This window comes from Falco biarmicus, chromosome Z (assembly GCF_023638135.1).
Source record: "Falco biarmicus isolate bFalBia1 chromosome Z, bFalBia1.pri, whole genome shotgun sequence".
NCBI lineage: Eukaryota > Metazoa > Chordata > Aves > Falconiformes > Falconidae > Falco > Falco biarmicus.
The window spans coordinates 80,734,936-80,750,609 of record NC_079311.1 but is presented as its reverse complement, the minus strand read 5'-3'; the positions used below and the strand labels follow the sequence as shown (position 1 = coordinate 80,750,609).

Here is a 15,674-nt window from a genome sequence, read left to right as displayed (position 1 = left end):
TCCAGCTGAACTTCAGGTGTTTAAAAGAGAGGGATAAGCTGCTGTTGGTTCTTTCACCTCCCTCAATCATCCAGGGGAAGAAGCACTTTCCCAAGCCTGCTGAGAAGCTGGATGAATTACCTTTCAGCAGATCCTCTCTCTCCCCTTTGGCTGCACGGTGCGCTGATGTGATGGGCACAGAGCAGACACCTGCTCATCAAAGGTCTAAAATTAGCTGGGAAGAAGTCAGATCTCTGAGAAGAAGGAATAGGACATTTTTCCATGAATTCTGTCAGCTGTAACCGAAGGATTGAAGGAAGAGAAAAGCCTGTACGCTTCTGATTCCAAGCCTGTACTGCGCCTCAGAGAAGTCAGCAACCACCTTGGGATTTACGAGGGAAGCAATTTTTGGCAGCAGCAAGGCAAACAGCAACAGTGTTTTAGAAAGTGGTGGGAAGATCCTGTTGGGAAAGCTCTGTCCCAGCTGAAGGGTTTGCACGCAGGAAAAAAAATGAACGGTACAAAGTGTTGAGAGGGTTTACTAGGTGCTAGTGACAAAGAGGAAGGATCTATATGATAATCTACATATGGAACAGAAAATGTGATGGAATCAGCTTTGCTGGCAAGCCCTGCCCTTCTCAGAAAGATTGCAGTAATTTGGTTTCGCAAGGTGGTAATGCAAAACTCCAAGGCAAGGAGATTTTTTCCATTAACCTCGGCTAGATGTGGATCAAGCCTGCTACATCCACGTGTTCTTGCTGGAGATCACCACCAGCCGGGCTGAGGAAGGATACATCTTGGCTAAAACCCCAGAAAGTGGCCGCAGTAGCAATTTAAAAAAAATGTTTTTATCTTCCTAATATTCTGCTCTTGGCAAACGCTTACAACCATCATCAACCACCATGTGGGACAGCAGGCAGGACAGCGGGGAATCTCTGAAAAGAGGGTTTTGCAGTAAGATGTGCTGTGTTGCTAACCGGTTCCAGTTTTAAACCTGCAGCCATTCTAGTCTATTGATTTCAGAGTTGGAAAAAATGTTCTGCTCAATATTTGATTAATCTAAAACTCGGGGTTTTTCGGTTGTTGGTTTAGGATTTTCAACAAAGCAAAAAAACACATTTTGGATCACGCAAGGTATTTCTAGGCGTGTCTCATAAAACCAATATGGAAACTTCAACAGAGGATTTCCAAACTGGGGATGCGGGTAGATTCTCGTATCCAATAACCCAACAGACAGGGCACCCATCAAAGCTGTGAAGGGGATCTGAAGCTGAAGATCATCTGGTCTGAGGAGGCGGATGGAAATGGATCTGTCTCCTGGGGTGCAAAAAGCCTTTGTTCCCATCAGAACTGGTTCTTGGAGGATGAGGCGTACCAAGATGAACCCTGCATAATGAGACTACAGAAGTCAAAACAACTGCAGAAACCAGAAGGTAACATCAGACTTGTACATAAACGAGGACAATCTTTGCTGGCCCTGCATCTCATAGCTTTTCCACAGGTTTTTCTACCCAACAGGACAAAAGGCGAAAACTACCTGTGCCATCAACTAGAGCTGTGTCTGGCAATGCCCATCTGCAGGCATGGAGGGATCTGCAAGGCTGCTCCCACAGAGAGATGTCGCAGCTCATAAAACTGAAAGCAATCGAGCTGGAAAATTAAAACTATTTCAGAATTTCATCCGTTCCCGATGCTTCTGACAGTAAGGAGATTGGCAGTCTGGACTTGCAGCGTGGGGAAGGAGCGCTGTACAGCAACAGCAAGCCAGATCTTTGCCCTGTTAATCAATCAATTAAGAGCTGATGGGGTATACTGCTTATCTGGCACTATGAGAGGTAATTTTCTCATAAATGTCCAACAACAACAACAACAACAAAAAATCACAATAGGATCAAATGCCACTCTACAGGTTAGTTGCTGTTTCTACCAGTAATAACAGTGTCAGTTTAAGTGACTTTAAAAGCTGAAACATAAAGATGAGACTAACAGGTAGAAGTGAAGTCGCCTGTAGCTCCGTGGCAGGATGCTCCTGTTTAAGACGGTGCCTCTCGGGGGGACAGAACATCTAACTCTATGAAAAACATTATTTGAAGACTCAGATGGGAAAAAAAATAAATCTTTCCTCAAGAAAATGAGTCTCTAAAAATGATTTTTTGTGGTGATAATCAACGCACGGGAAAGCCTCCTAGAAAGAGGCAAAGTTTAGTTTAGAAATACTGGATAGTAGGAGAAAAAGTAAAAAGATAAATTAAACACAAAAGAGAAAGACGTCATTTAATTACTCTTCAGAATAGGGTACCGAGCAAGCCCTGGGACTGCACTGCTGAGCTTCACATGTTTTTTACGGGCTATGGCTTCAAAACAGGTATCAGAACAGTGAGCTGGGAAAGGACAATTCCAGAATAAAACAACACAGGCTGCTGAAACATGGGGACATATGAGAGAGGTTCGATCTCTGTCTTCTCAGCTGCTTTTCAACTTTGTAATCTATTTGCTGGAAATATCATGTGGGATAAACGCGGGTTAGGGCAAAAGTGACTGGCTGACTGCAACGGCTCAGCAGTAATGCACAGTCCCAAATTAATACGGAGCAATTATACACGTGGAGGAAAAAGCTTTACATCTCTGCTGATGAAACACAGGAAAACAAATGGTCCATCCTTACATCTTTCTATGAATTTACAGTATGAATTATCCAGATAAATACATTTTTTTAAATTATTTGACTGCTACCTTGTATCAAAATAGATCATTTATATCAAAGGAGAATCAGTTCACTTATCCAGACAAGCACCTAAATCCACACTTCACTTTACACCTTCCAGTAGTCCCATGGATTTTAATGAGACAACTCAGGTGTCTCAAGTTATCTACACGCTAATCACTGGGGCCACTTTCCTCTAACAGACAGGACCAGCCCTTTTGTGACACTTGTGTGGCAATACATCTCCCACCTGAATGGAGAAAGCTTGTTTTCAGAAAAAGAAATGTGGAAGAAAAAAAAACATTTCAAAACTGAGGCCTGGGGGGGGCTGGCAGGTAAAGGCTTATGAAATAAAAGAATAATTTTATTTTGATCATGGGAGTTACTAGTGCAAAAAGCTAGGAATTCAGAAAAAAAGGTTCAAGAATGAATCATTCCCATATTTGCAGTGAATTTATAGACCCTGCTTACTGTAAACTATGATAAAGAGAAGTCCATAATTCCATTTACACTCCTCATGAAAACATGAAAAAACCCCACCCTTATGCCAGAAGGATTTTTATACCCTATTAACAAAAGAGTTCTTAGTTGCCTTTAAATTCAATGACTGAACTCAAATTAGAAGCAATAGGTTTAGGTTTTCATTTGTGTTTTATATTGTGCTGGGATTCTTTTACTGTGAACGGCAAACTTAAAAAAAACCAAAAAAACCCCCAAAAAGACAGCTCCAGAATTTGGTTATACGGCTAATTAATTAGAGCGAATTGATTGTCCAGAATACCACTTACCAATTAAATCGTCACTTTGCATGAAGGGGGATTAAACTCTCTAAAAAATGGATAGCAATTAAATGTATAAGCCTAGCACCACAGGGATCGAAGTTCACATCTCCAAAATTTGCCTAATTTGCAGCCACAAGTTTTATTCTTGGAATTTCCATCTCTAAACCCTCCACCGGAGATCCCATCTTCAAGACACACGTGTAACCGGGATTTTACCACTGCTCCTGTCAGGCACACTCTGTTACCAGCACGATGGGAAGCCTTGCTGTACTTAGTCTATATCCACCCTTCCAAGTATCACCATAATTCCAGCCCCCGCCGAGGTCCCAGACCCTTGCTCTTTGGGATTATGATGGCCCAGGAGTCACTGCTTAATACCCAAATATCCTTTATTCCTCTTGACTTCATCCCTTATTTATTTGACTGGTAGCGTGTGGTTTGAACGGTGGCTTTGCAAACCTCCAGCCTTATCTTGTTTTTCTGGTTCTTTTCTTACAATGGCTTTAGGGAAAAGGGGAGAAAAAAAAATATGGCAGCACAAAAAAAATACCTCATGGAGCTCATTTTCTTACCAGGCTTTCTTATCCCATTTGGTAATGAAAACTGTGTGGTGGTCAGCCTGGATGCGGGAAGGTTTTGTTCTAACTTCCAAGCAATATCCAGCTGCTGCTTTTTACACAGGGATGTTTACTGCCAGATTCCTTCACCTCACCCTAAGCCAGCCAAGTTTGAAAAGACAAAATTTATTTTTTTTTATATATTATTTTTTCCCTCAAATGGCACAGAAATAAACGTTGAGCAGCTCATCTGCAGTGCAAGCCTTCCCCTGCGCACCCAGCCCACCGCCAGCTGGGGCATCCCTCCCAGCTCAGCAGCGGGAAGGAAAATAAAGCTCGATTTTGCTGTATAAAAAAGTGGTTTCTAGCTCTGGGGTTTCACTAAGTGATTCCAGGAAGACCGAGAAGATGACAGCTTAGATTTCCAACTGTTTTTTTTTTTGTTTTTTTTTTTTTTTTTTGTGGAGTAACAATAGAAAAAAAAATTCAGCATTTTTACAACCTCACAAAAGATACAGGAGCCTGAAAAAGCTGAAGTTTTAAAACTATGACAGAATATAAAAAACACCACTTTGCAGGAGGTATTTTCTACCACCTCACACTTGCTTCTGGAGAAGAAAAATTACCTCCTAATTCAGGTTCATTTAAAGTGCAGCTGATCATCAAGACCTAAAAGGAATTCTCATTTGCGAGGGTAAAAAAAAAAAAAAAAAAAAATTTCCTGTCCATTTGTGGAATTTATGTCAGATCTATAATGCAATAAGCTCAACACTCCATCAAACATTTTCTATTTAACCTGAAAGGAGACTAAGTCAAATCACTTACATGCCTGTGTGTATGACTTGCAAAGAGGAGCAAGTGCAGCCACAGCGTGGACTGGAAGTACCACGGAGTGATTCTCACGCCTTCAGAATAAGTAACCTTAAGAATCAGCAACCTTAAGTGCTCCATCATTTATCCTATAAAGGATCAACGGGAAGGGCTTAATGTGAAGAGTTCAGATTTACTGGGCTCCAGGGGAAAAAAAAAAAAAAAAAAAAAAAAAAAAGAAGAAGAAGAAAAATGGCAGATTTAGCTCTGGATTAGGCTGATGTCATGACCCAAAACCAGGAGCACAGCCTTTTCAGTACTTATTCATATCCTCATGGCAAAATCCCCCACAACTGAATAATGATCTCTGTATGTCTTTTTTATGAACCATATGATACGAGTTTAACAGCTAATTATACTGCCACTACAGAGATACAGTGAATAGATCAAATATTAGAGGAGACACCTCCTTTTAGCATCAGGTCAATCAAAGCCAAGAAAAAGCCCCGTGCTCATCCCTTCCCTGAGCAAGACCCAAAAATTAATTTTGACATTAACACTGCGTGAGGGCCAGTGGTAGGCACTAGCTCCAGGACTATGAAGTCTTTGCTGGAAATCTCCAGATCAACCTCTACAGTCTTCTCCCCTTCCAAATTCTGCAGGATTGTTCCATTAGGTATGGACTACCCAAAGGGATACGACACCTGATTAACATGCATTTAAAAAAACAGAACAGCAATGTAAAGAGTAGCTTAATTGGTTCAAGTGTTGAGTCCATCACTTCTTGCTCTATTGCTTTATTCCATAGGAAACATAAAAATGTCTTTAGTTATGAAAAATTAATTAATTCCATCTCTCAGGTTAAGGAAAGTAACAGTTATTCCAACGTGGGAATTTGCTAAGAGCCTTTTAAAGCTGAGATGTCCCTACGTGGGGCATAATGGGCGTCGATGGTCCCTAAGGGAACCACCTTGGCTGGTCCACAGGGAGCTCGGCCAGCAGGGACTAGGGAGGAGCAGGGACGTGTCAGTCATCTTTTCTCGGAGGCTTGCTCCAACAGAGAAATACCTCACAAGCCTTGAAAAGTTCCCAAATATCCTCAAAATTTCCCTTTTGTGGCTATCTAGCTACGGCTGGGGCATCATGCCCATGCGTAGCGTTAAAGACCCAGAACTGCCATCCCTTTTTCATTCCTTTCTCTCTCCACTCCCACCCTGAGTGAAAAGAAGAGAGATCTGGGTTCCAGAGGAGCGGGATTTGGGAGTGGGTACGGAAGAGCAGCCTGGGTTGGAGGGATGAGGTGCAGGAGCTGGGCACCCTGCGCGAAGGAAGCCTTGCAATGACAAATCGGGAGAGGAGGCAACATCACTCTGGCTAACGACTCCGGGGACAAGTACATTGAGAAAAGCGAGAGCAACCATACATAGAGAGAAATAAATAAGCCCCAACACCTCCGAACAGCCGGAGGCAGAGCAGAAATGAAGTTATATACATTTCTAAAAAGTAAAAAATGTGGTTTCAGTATACTGGTGAATACAATAGGTCTGAACGCCATATATAAGCCAACAACATGTTTTCGTCTATGTGACAGAGTCCAGAAAACCAGATTTTTTCATCCATTTAGCATTTGCTTTATTTATTTCCACTGCTTTATGGCAGATTATTGCCATAAACTTTCAGCTCTTCATTTTGCCTAATGACACATTGTTTGCATCTGCTTATGTGAGATCACTTACTGAAAAAAAAGGCAATTTTCTTTTTCAGGATGATGGGATTTTTTATGAAGACAAGTAACATGCCCTCGAGTTCCTCTCTCTTTGCCATGCCTCCTAATTATAATGGTTAAAATGTAAACTCCGACTGACTTAGAGAACAAATAGTCCTTTCAAGATACTGGGTTTACTTGCTAGAGTAAGACAAGTAGAATTGGATCCTCATAAAGTAAAATGCGGTACTACATAAAGACGAATGGACTCCGTTATATATAAAAAATAATTCAGCAGCACTATTTGGCAAAAGCCGTTCTCCAATAAATAAGGATTTATCTACTTCTGTCTGCTGTCAGAAACTGGATTACTTGCTGATGGATAGCAGGTGCTTCCAGTAAAAATGCAGAGATGTTTTGGTAGCTTGCTTGTTGCTAACATCGACCTAACATATGCTGTATGGCAAGAAAGCTACACTTGCAAAGCTGCATTAGAATAGAAGAGTGAAGCTGAAATCTCCAGTTTGTCTGAGCCAAACTGGAGATTATCCAAGCTAAAGGAGTAGAGGCAAACAGTTAAAACAAGATACCAGTCTGCAAACCCTCCTTTTTTTTTTTTTTTTTTTTTTTTTTTTTCCCCTTAATAGGTCTAGTAGCTAGGGTCACCAAGACAAACAGTGCTACTCAAACAATACTAGTTCATGTGAAGAACACTTCTAGCACTGGGTCCACTTCACAAACAAAGCAGATACCAGATACATCGCCCAAATGTTCTCATTCGAGCCAAGGGGGAATTTTTAAAACAGCTCTCCAGAAGTGATGCTGCTCTGGAAACAGACCTAGAAACCAGCTGGAAAGGCACCGTTCCCCCCACCCATGGACCAATGTCCCCCTACAGCCACGTGCAGCCATTTCATCCAGCCTTGACACCAGCCTGCAGCTTCATTCAACAGTGGCACCGGTCTAAAGCCTTTTTTTTTTTTTTTTAATTTATTTTAAATATAGAATAATTTCCTTTCTGTTCCTTGCACGCTTGCTATTTAATTTTTAAGTAGCTTGCACACTGGAGTGGATTGCAGTCAGTTCTCTTCCAGCATACATAAATAGTCCTTTCATTATCAAAAAGGCAAAGCCTTGAAACAAGAGTCAAGCGTTTGGCACTGGTTCAAGTTACTGTAGCATAACAGGAGACTGGAAACAAGACCAAGTGATTAATTTGGCATCTCATTTAATTCATTTTTATCACTTACTTGTTACCTCTGATTTCAAGCTATTGCCTTGTCCTGAATTTTTATTCCATTTTGTCAGAATGAAATACTGGATTATTATCATATAAATGTACATATCCACTTTCCATTCTGTCAGCACTCGCAGATCTGGCTTCAAGGCACAGAACAGCCTCGCGCTGTGGTACCGCAGCCCTTCCTCCCGTCACTCTTACCTGTTTGAGACAGAAGCGGCGTGTAAGGGACTTTCGGTTCTATTGCACTCATGGGTGGAGGTAGCAAGGGGTTGGCAAAGCTGCGCAGAGGGTGCGTAGGGCGGACGCAGGCGGTGGGGATGGTTCTGCTTGGGGCATCCTCGCTGTTGGAGTGCTCAGGCTGTGTCTGCGGCAGCAAAGGTGGCTGCTGCGGTGCTGGGCCTTCGTTAACAGCTGCAAGAGAACCATCCGGAGCCGGGGCGGGGGGGGGAAAAAAAAGACTATTATGGATATAGTTTTAATGTCCCACTTCATATTTGTATGGTCATTTTCAACAGAAGGGCCAGCATTTGCCTCCACCCTCCAAGAAGGTGCAGGAGATGTGTGAACAGTCCCATCAAAAGTCGCTGGCAGCCGAATTAAAAACCATTTGAAGTGCAAAACAACTTCCTTAAAAAAACCCAACAAAACAAAACCCACAATATTTTTTAGCTCCTTCTGTCTTTCCTCTTTATGTGCTTTTAGATATTAAAAGCCCATAAAGACATAAATACATCACGTGGAGATTGAAACAAGCTATGGCTATTGAAACTCAGTGTGTCCAGCATGACGGTACTGTTCTAGTCACAGTGGGCAAAAGCTGGAGACAAAGAAAGGACTTAATTAATCTCCACATAACCTATCACCAATATTGTTTTTTCCTGGAGACAGCGGTAATGGTTAGTGTGCCAAAGCAGTGGGTTGCTGCTTTATTAGCCTATATTCAAAGCCAGTTCCTCAGAGATTTAAATGTTCCATGTCAACCTCATATAAAAGACGACCTCGCTATGTTCTGCTGTATTTCTTAAAAGAAGCTTTCAAGATCAACCTCTGTTGTGGACTTCCCACGCCAGGAAACACAAGCAGGCAGCTGAAGGATTAATGAAAACAAAGGTTGAGACAAAGAGCAAAGCCCGTTATTCCTACAACCCTCTGGAAACACGTGTGGTACCCAAACGTATAATCTGCATCATCATTACGGCACTGTCGGAGTTTTCAGGATGTGTACGGTCCACAGTGCTGGCATCACCAGTACCACAACGGCAAGAAAAGGTGAGTTGTGAACTGAGACCTCCTGAAACCTGTTAGATGCAAAACAGCCTTGTCCTGTAGCCTACAATCAGAATATCTTCTATGGAGTGTGTCGAGTGGAGAAGATGCTGCATAGGAGGAAGGACAGAAGACGCCAGCAAGAGGCAGACTGCGCACTCCCCCCCGCCCTGAAGGCATCGCTGGTGACCTAACGCTGACTCCTGGTCGTGGAGAGAAACTCACTGCTGCTGTTTACACAACACTGTACCACGTCATTCAGACTTTAAGAAGCTTAAGAAAATAAAATTTTCATTTAAAAAGAAACTGAAAATAAATAACAAATATTTCTGTCTAAAAAGATGGAAATAAGAATCCCAAAGAAACCAGATTATTTAGTTCTTGTAAGGGAATGGAAATGGGGATAAACAAATCTTTAAAATCTCTTCCTGACCACTATGCCTACCCCAACAAGCCAAACTAGTTAAGAATTAATTACAAGGAGGATTGATAAGCATAACTCTGCTGCAGTGCTTTGTGGATGGCATTTCCCCGTGCACCAGGGAAGAGCCAACCCAGCTGGAAACACCATCCTTGATCTCCAAATCCTGCACGGCACCTGCTGCTGAGCCTTCCCCGGAGCAGGGACCCGCTGGGGCACCTCCTGGCCCCTCTCCCAGCTCCTGCCCCACGGCCCCGAGCAGCAGCACTGGGAGAAAGTTCTCCTCTTGGTGCGAATGCCCGCTGACGTTATTTGCAAGCAGAACCATGGAAGGAAGAAGCCAACTGGATAGCAAAGAGCCCCATCACAACAGGAACTTCATCTGAGCATGTTGGTGCTGGTCCAGCATCCCTGGGGTATCTGTGCCAGTCGGGATGGCTTCCCAGCATGACAGTTAATCATGCAGCTTATGGCAGGGAACGGGTATCTAGGAAAAACTCAACCTTCTGCTGAAGAAAACCATTTTCCTGACACACAGCTATCAGAATTAGTTATTATACTGGGATCCAAAATGCTCCAGAGGACCTGGTTTCTTTCAAAGCCTGCTGCAACAACCAGAACTCATTGTGCAAGTAACATGCAATTACAGAGCCAAGTCAAATCTCAAGGCATTTTATAATAATTAATGTCAAAGTATGTAAGTAATTACAACCTACTAAGTGGCAAAACAGTTTTGAAAAATGGAAATGAGGATTTCTCCTCATTTCCACAGCCCCATTGCTTGTTCCTATGGCAATATCACACTGACAAAATGCAACACCGCGGATAGGAACCCAACTACAGGATCAGACCAAGGTCAAAATCATCCACGGTTCGTAAAAGTTTGTTCATCTGCAGCTCATTTTCCTTGTTTTCACCTTCAAGGCTCTTTACATTGCCCTGGCCCTGCTCTTCCGTTGCCTTCCTTGCCCAGCAGACCCCTCTCTCTTCCTCTCCTTGGACTAAAATTCTCCTCAAGGAAGGCAGCGACACTGAGGCTGTTTGTAGCAGGGTAGAGCAGGAGTGAGAGCTGAGCCCATCCCACCCTTCCTTGCCACCCACACATTCCAGAAGGCATCCCAGCGTGTTGCTACTTCGCCCCCGTCCTAGTCAAGGAAGATGCAAACCAACAGGTGAGTCTCACCGAGGGACGCACCTGAGGCTGCAATGCTTTCTAGCGCAAATCCTTGGCCAGGGCTTCGCTCAAAGTAAGAATAAAAGCTTTTACCGACACCCTTAGCCTCAAAATGTCTTTCAGCATGTTTGTCAAAGCCTGAACTTCCTCCCCAGCCCAACGCTTTTCATTGTGTCCTTAAGGACAGTTCTTTTGGGAGGCTCTTGACCTCTTTGGAGAAACAAGCAAGCCAGACACTCCACTGCTGCTGGCCATCAAATACCTCCTTGGTATTTTCTGCAGTGGTGCTCTCGGATAACAAAGCTTTATCAGCTAGCATCAGCATAATGGCCTCTGCATTAAAAGGCTATTAAATTACGGCTTTACTGTATGGGTATGTTTTATCTCAAAGATTTAGTTGTAAAACCTGGAGACCTACATAACCGTTATTACATAAAAGATTTCAGGTTAGCCTCCAGCTATTACTGAAGAGAAAGGTGTGATGACTCTATTAAAATCAGAAGCTAGAGTTGGGATTTAAATATTGAAGGTAAGTGGTCTAATGAAGGTGCTTCATGCTTGAGAAGACTTTTTTCTAAAATAAGATGTGCATGCTTGCAAACATAATGAGAACCATCAATCTGCAATTCTCTCAAGTCCCTGCAGGAAGAGAGGATGGATTGTTCATTTGAAGGATGGATGAAGATGAGCACATTGCTACTGCTGTCTACATCACCCACATCAATCCCCTGCCTAGCAGCCAGATTATTTGCCTTCATACAGCACAACAGAAGCACCCAAGAACTCTGATTATTTCCACAGATCCAATTATTACCCTATTTTTTTGACAGAAGGTAGACTCCCAATTGACCTTTAAGACGGAGCGGATTAATGCACCATGCTGCATTCCCATTGCAATCTTTTGCTCTTGAATTCCATGCCAGAGTAAGGCAAATACTATGCTACACATGAAGATCGGTTCTAAAGCCCAGTAAAACCAATTAGGGTCTCGTTACTTTGGAGAAACCTTGGATAAAATCCTATTTGCATTCATTTTATACGTGAGAAACATCAGGAATAAGCTTGCTTTGAACACCAATAGCCGTGGACACTGCTCACCGAGCAGAAGAATAAATATCTGATACAGAGTCTTTTGATCTTTGCTTTCGCCTAATTGCTGTTTGTGATGATGTTGTTAACCATTTTAATGAATTTAGGTCTCTGAACATATTTTTACATTGTGTAGCTGCTATTAAGAGGTAACACTGGAAATACTCCCACTTGGATTTGTAGCTGTTGGCTCTGCCACAGTCTGAGGTAATGAAAAAATCAATACGGATTGAAAAGAAAAGGTAATAAGAACTCAAAGTATGTGATGGTAGATGGGGACTTAAAATGACTGAACTTTACTCCATATCTGCTAATGACTTTCTGTGTATTTTTGAACTTACGCAGGTTGTAAATATCAGACGACCAAGACTATACAGCTGTGTCCTGCTGATGGCTTATTCCCGCTGGGATCTTTGGATGTTACCGCAGCCCAAGCAGCAATATTTTTTTTTAACAGGTTTAATTGTCAGGCTACTACTCTGGTGCAATTCTAGGTACATCCCAAAGAGCAGTTTTGAGGAACACTAAAAAAATTGCTACTCCAAAGCCAAATCATGAGAAGATGGCAGAACCGTTTTTAAGTCGTATGTGGTTAAACCAACCCCTGCTGAACCCAAACCCAACTCTTGAATAAAATGACCGTTTCCACTGAGTCCAGAACGCAGCTTCTGTGCTAGAAGGGACTTAGGCTTCCCAGCTGGATGAGCTCACCGCAGAGCTGACTGCTTGCCGCCAGAAAGCCAGCTCCAAGAGGAAATGTACTCAGGAAATATTTGCGTTAGCGCATCTCACTTGAACAGCTAATTGTACGAAAAGTTACATCCACTCCATAATATTTTTTCTATGGCTATATCTCAAGCTATTAATATCATTGCTGTTTCATTGTTCTGGTTTACACAATTTTCAATCTTGCTTTTTAATACTAGCAAATAATGTATCTCTATTTTTTGAAAAAAAACCAAAACCACCAACAACCAAACACCATATTTTCTGAACATCTCCAAGCTCATCTCAGATGTACATCTCAGGGCGCTACGCTGATGAATGGCTCCCTCTGTAAATGGTGCTCTTAGACCACTTGTAGCGTTTAGGGTTAGCCTGAAGAGAAGCCCTCTGCCTCCTGTAAAAGTGTGATCAGGATGGGACCACAATGTAGTCTGTTAATGCTGACCAGCGTGTGGGTGGGATGGGGCAGGATAGGGATGGGCCCACCTCAGCACCTCCCAAGAGGGACACGGTTTCCCCCACCTCTCTTCTTTCCCTACTGGAGACCACGCTGGCTCAGCATCTCCACTAGTTGTGGCAGCAGGGAAAAACAGAGCAGGTTTTTCCTTCCGTAACACATGGCAAACTAGGCATGTCACCATCTTCTCCTACCTGTCTTGATAACGCTGCAAGCAGTGGGTGTGACGGAGCTCTGGAGAAGGCAAGCCGTGGGAAGGACTGCTGACCAGAGTGACAACAACAAAGTGACAACAGTCACTTTATTATGGTTCAGAGATCTTTTCTGTCTGGAAAAAACTGATATTTAGCAATTGTATTGTGTGGCTGGTAGTGTCATCAGCAGTAATCAAACAGGTGAGACAGCTTATTATTCAAGTCAGATGGGGCCTGACTCTCCATCTTTTTTATTCTTATGTATAGAACATTTGTCCTAAAGATAAGCTGCAGCACTCAAATCTTTGGGTCAGTGAATAAGGCCTTCAGAAACAGAAGAAGGTGTTCAAGCATTGTCTGTATGGCAGGATGCTGAGCAACACCCTCGCTAACGGCACGGCATATGATTTATTCAGGGATTGCTACATCTTGATCAATAAGTGCTCAGTCATGCAGTACCGCAGGTAGGCTCCATCACAGAGGAATTATTGCTGGGCAGCTCTTTTTCAGCTGCAGCTGCAATTGGTCAAGTATCAAGTGAATTTTTCACTCAGGGGTAAAACATGCGCAGAGAAAAAAGCTTTAGGCGTTGTCTCTATAGTCTCTTTAACTGCTAGTTACTCTCAACTGCAGGATCGTATTAAGAAAAGAGCCGAAAAATAAACAAATTCCAAGCATGAAGAGTGATTTCGTGGATCTATCCCCATTCTCTGCTGCAGTGAGGTGGGCTGTGAGGCAGCGGGAGGTGAGCCCCAAAGGAAGCAGCGGCTTTTTGGTTGGATGCATTGCAGATTGTCCACTCTTCCAGAGGGAGGGAGGTCACCAGCACCAGCCCCCGTGCCCAGGAAACCGTCAGGCAGTGTATTAGAAATAGATTTTTACACCTCTTCATCCCGCCTTGGACTGAAAAGTAATGAACAATATTACAAAATAAACCTAGTGAACTGCTTGGCTGGTTCTGACAGTGTCAAGTGTCACTTGAGAACAAACACTATTGCTGCATCCTTGTCCGTGCCACGGCAGTGAACATGGAAGGTACAGCGAAGGAAGAGAGCATTTCCTTCGGAGGCATTTCATATCACCTGGGAGCTTTGGAAGCCTTTGCCAGAGAGCACAACTGCGCCGGCTCTAACAGGTCGTTGCGACACGTTGATAAGGGGCTGAGCTAATTTTCAAAATACTATGCGGTCTTGATTACTCAGACCTCAATAATGGGAAATAGCTGCTATCCAAACAAGGCTACATCCACTGCTTTTGAATTATTTAATGGGAAGTTGCCCAAATTATCTGGAATCTTCACTGCTGGAGCTTTTTCAAGGCCCATCAGGTCTTCTGAATAATTAAAAGCTGGTTTGTAGTCAAGCTTTTTGCAGAAAAATTCTGGGCATCAGCAATCTCCTGCTCAGCTCTCAAGCATGCTGCACTCGAAGGGCTTGGGCAAGCCCATATATCTCTATACAGACCTTCCCCCAGCAGCAGGATCCAACAGGATTTCAAAGGCATTCCTTGTTTTGAAAATCTCATCTCCCAACTACCACCTGCGTAAAACTAGTGACTGGTTCAGGCAGAAGCTGAATGCACCACGGGTGTGGGATTCTGGGGGCTGTGCCTAACATATCCCTCAGCAACTGTGTCCCAGCCACCGCTCCTTCCCAGCTGAGCTGCCTGCATCCCTGGGGAAACCCCCCTCACGGGCACTGCCAGATTTTGGAACTGAAGATGCTCAGGTCCTTTATGAACAGGTCGAGGTGATGATGGCCGAGCAAATAATTCAATTTTTTTTTTTTTTCCATCGCCGTGCTCAGACACAAGGTAGTATTTTATTTTTTTTTAATTCCCCAACATCTACTGTACGTCAAGCAAAAAACAGACTTTGTTACCATGCATTGCATTTGTGGTGGGTGGGGTATTAATTTAAGCAGCAGATCAAAACCTGATGATGCCGGCAAGGCTCTCCAGAGGAAACTGCCTTCTAGCTTTGAAGGGACCATTCTGAAGGGAGGGGGAATGGCATTAGGGTGATCCTAGTGTCCTAGTGTCCAGGTGTCCTAGTGGACACCTGAACACACCTTTTACCTACAGTCCCACCACTGGATTTCAATCACCGGTCCCCAAGGATCTGTCTGAACTGACTGAAAGCACCAATCCAAGAGGAGGAAAAATCAGTCATTTCAAGACGAGCTCCCCGTGGACCAGCAGCGCTGAGTCTTGGTGACATGAAAAAAAGATGTGTAACAGATTTCCTATAATCTGTCAATAATTCAGCCTTGACATGCAGTGGAGTTAAGGGAGAACTGTAAGAAAATATGAACCCTCCAACTGTAATTAATATGCCAGAGTAGGCTCGTTAGGCTTGAACAAAGCACAGATGGTGCAGCAGGGGCTTACGCCCAAGTTGTGAGGGTGAGGATGGGCACACGCTTCCCGCAGCGTAAGGTAAAGAGGAGTTATGGGAACATGCAAACCATACATCTATTACTGCAGAGGAGCTAAGAGGTATGTGGAGCTCACCCTGGAGAAAAGACGAGTGATGCAGAGATGGGATAACAGCATTCTTGTGTATAAAA

The 15,674-nt window shown here is 43.3% G+C and overlaps 1 protein-coding gene across 1 annotated transcript in view; it reads right to left on the bottom strand.

Moving 5' to 3' along the window:
• The window catches only part of DCC (DCC netrin 1 receptor), a 554,206-nt gene that overhangs the window by 11,074 nt on the left and 527,458 nt on the right, over positions 1-15,674 (bottom strand). The window contains exon 27 of the mRNA XM_056325745.1: positions 7,979-8,191. Coding sequence (XP_056181720.1) covers positions 7,979-8,191 — 213 coding nt within the window. The remainder of the gene's footprint in view (positions 1-7,978; positions 8,192-15,674) is intronic.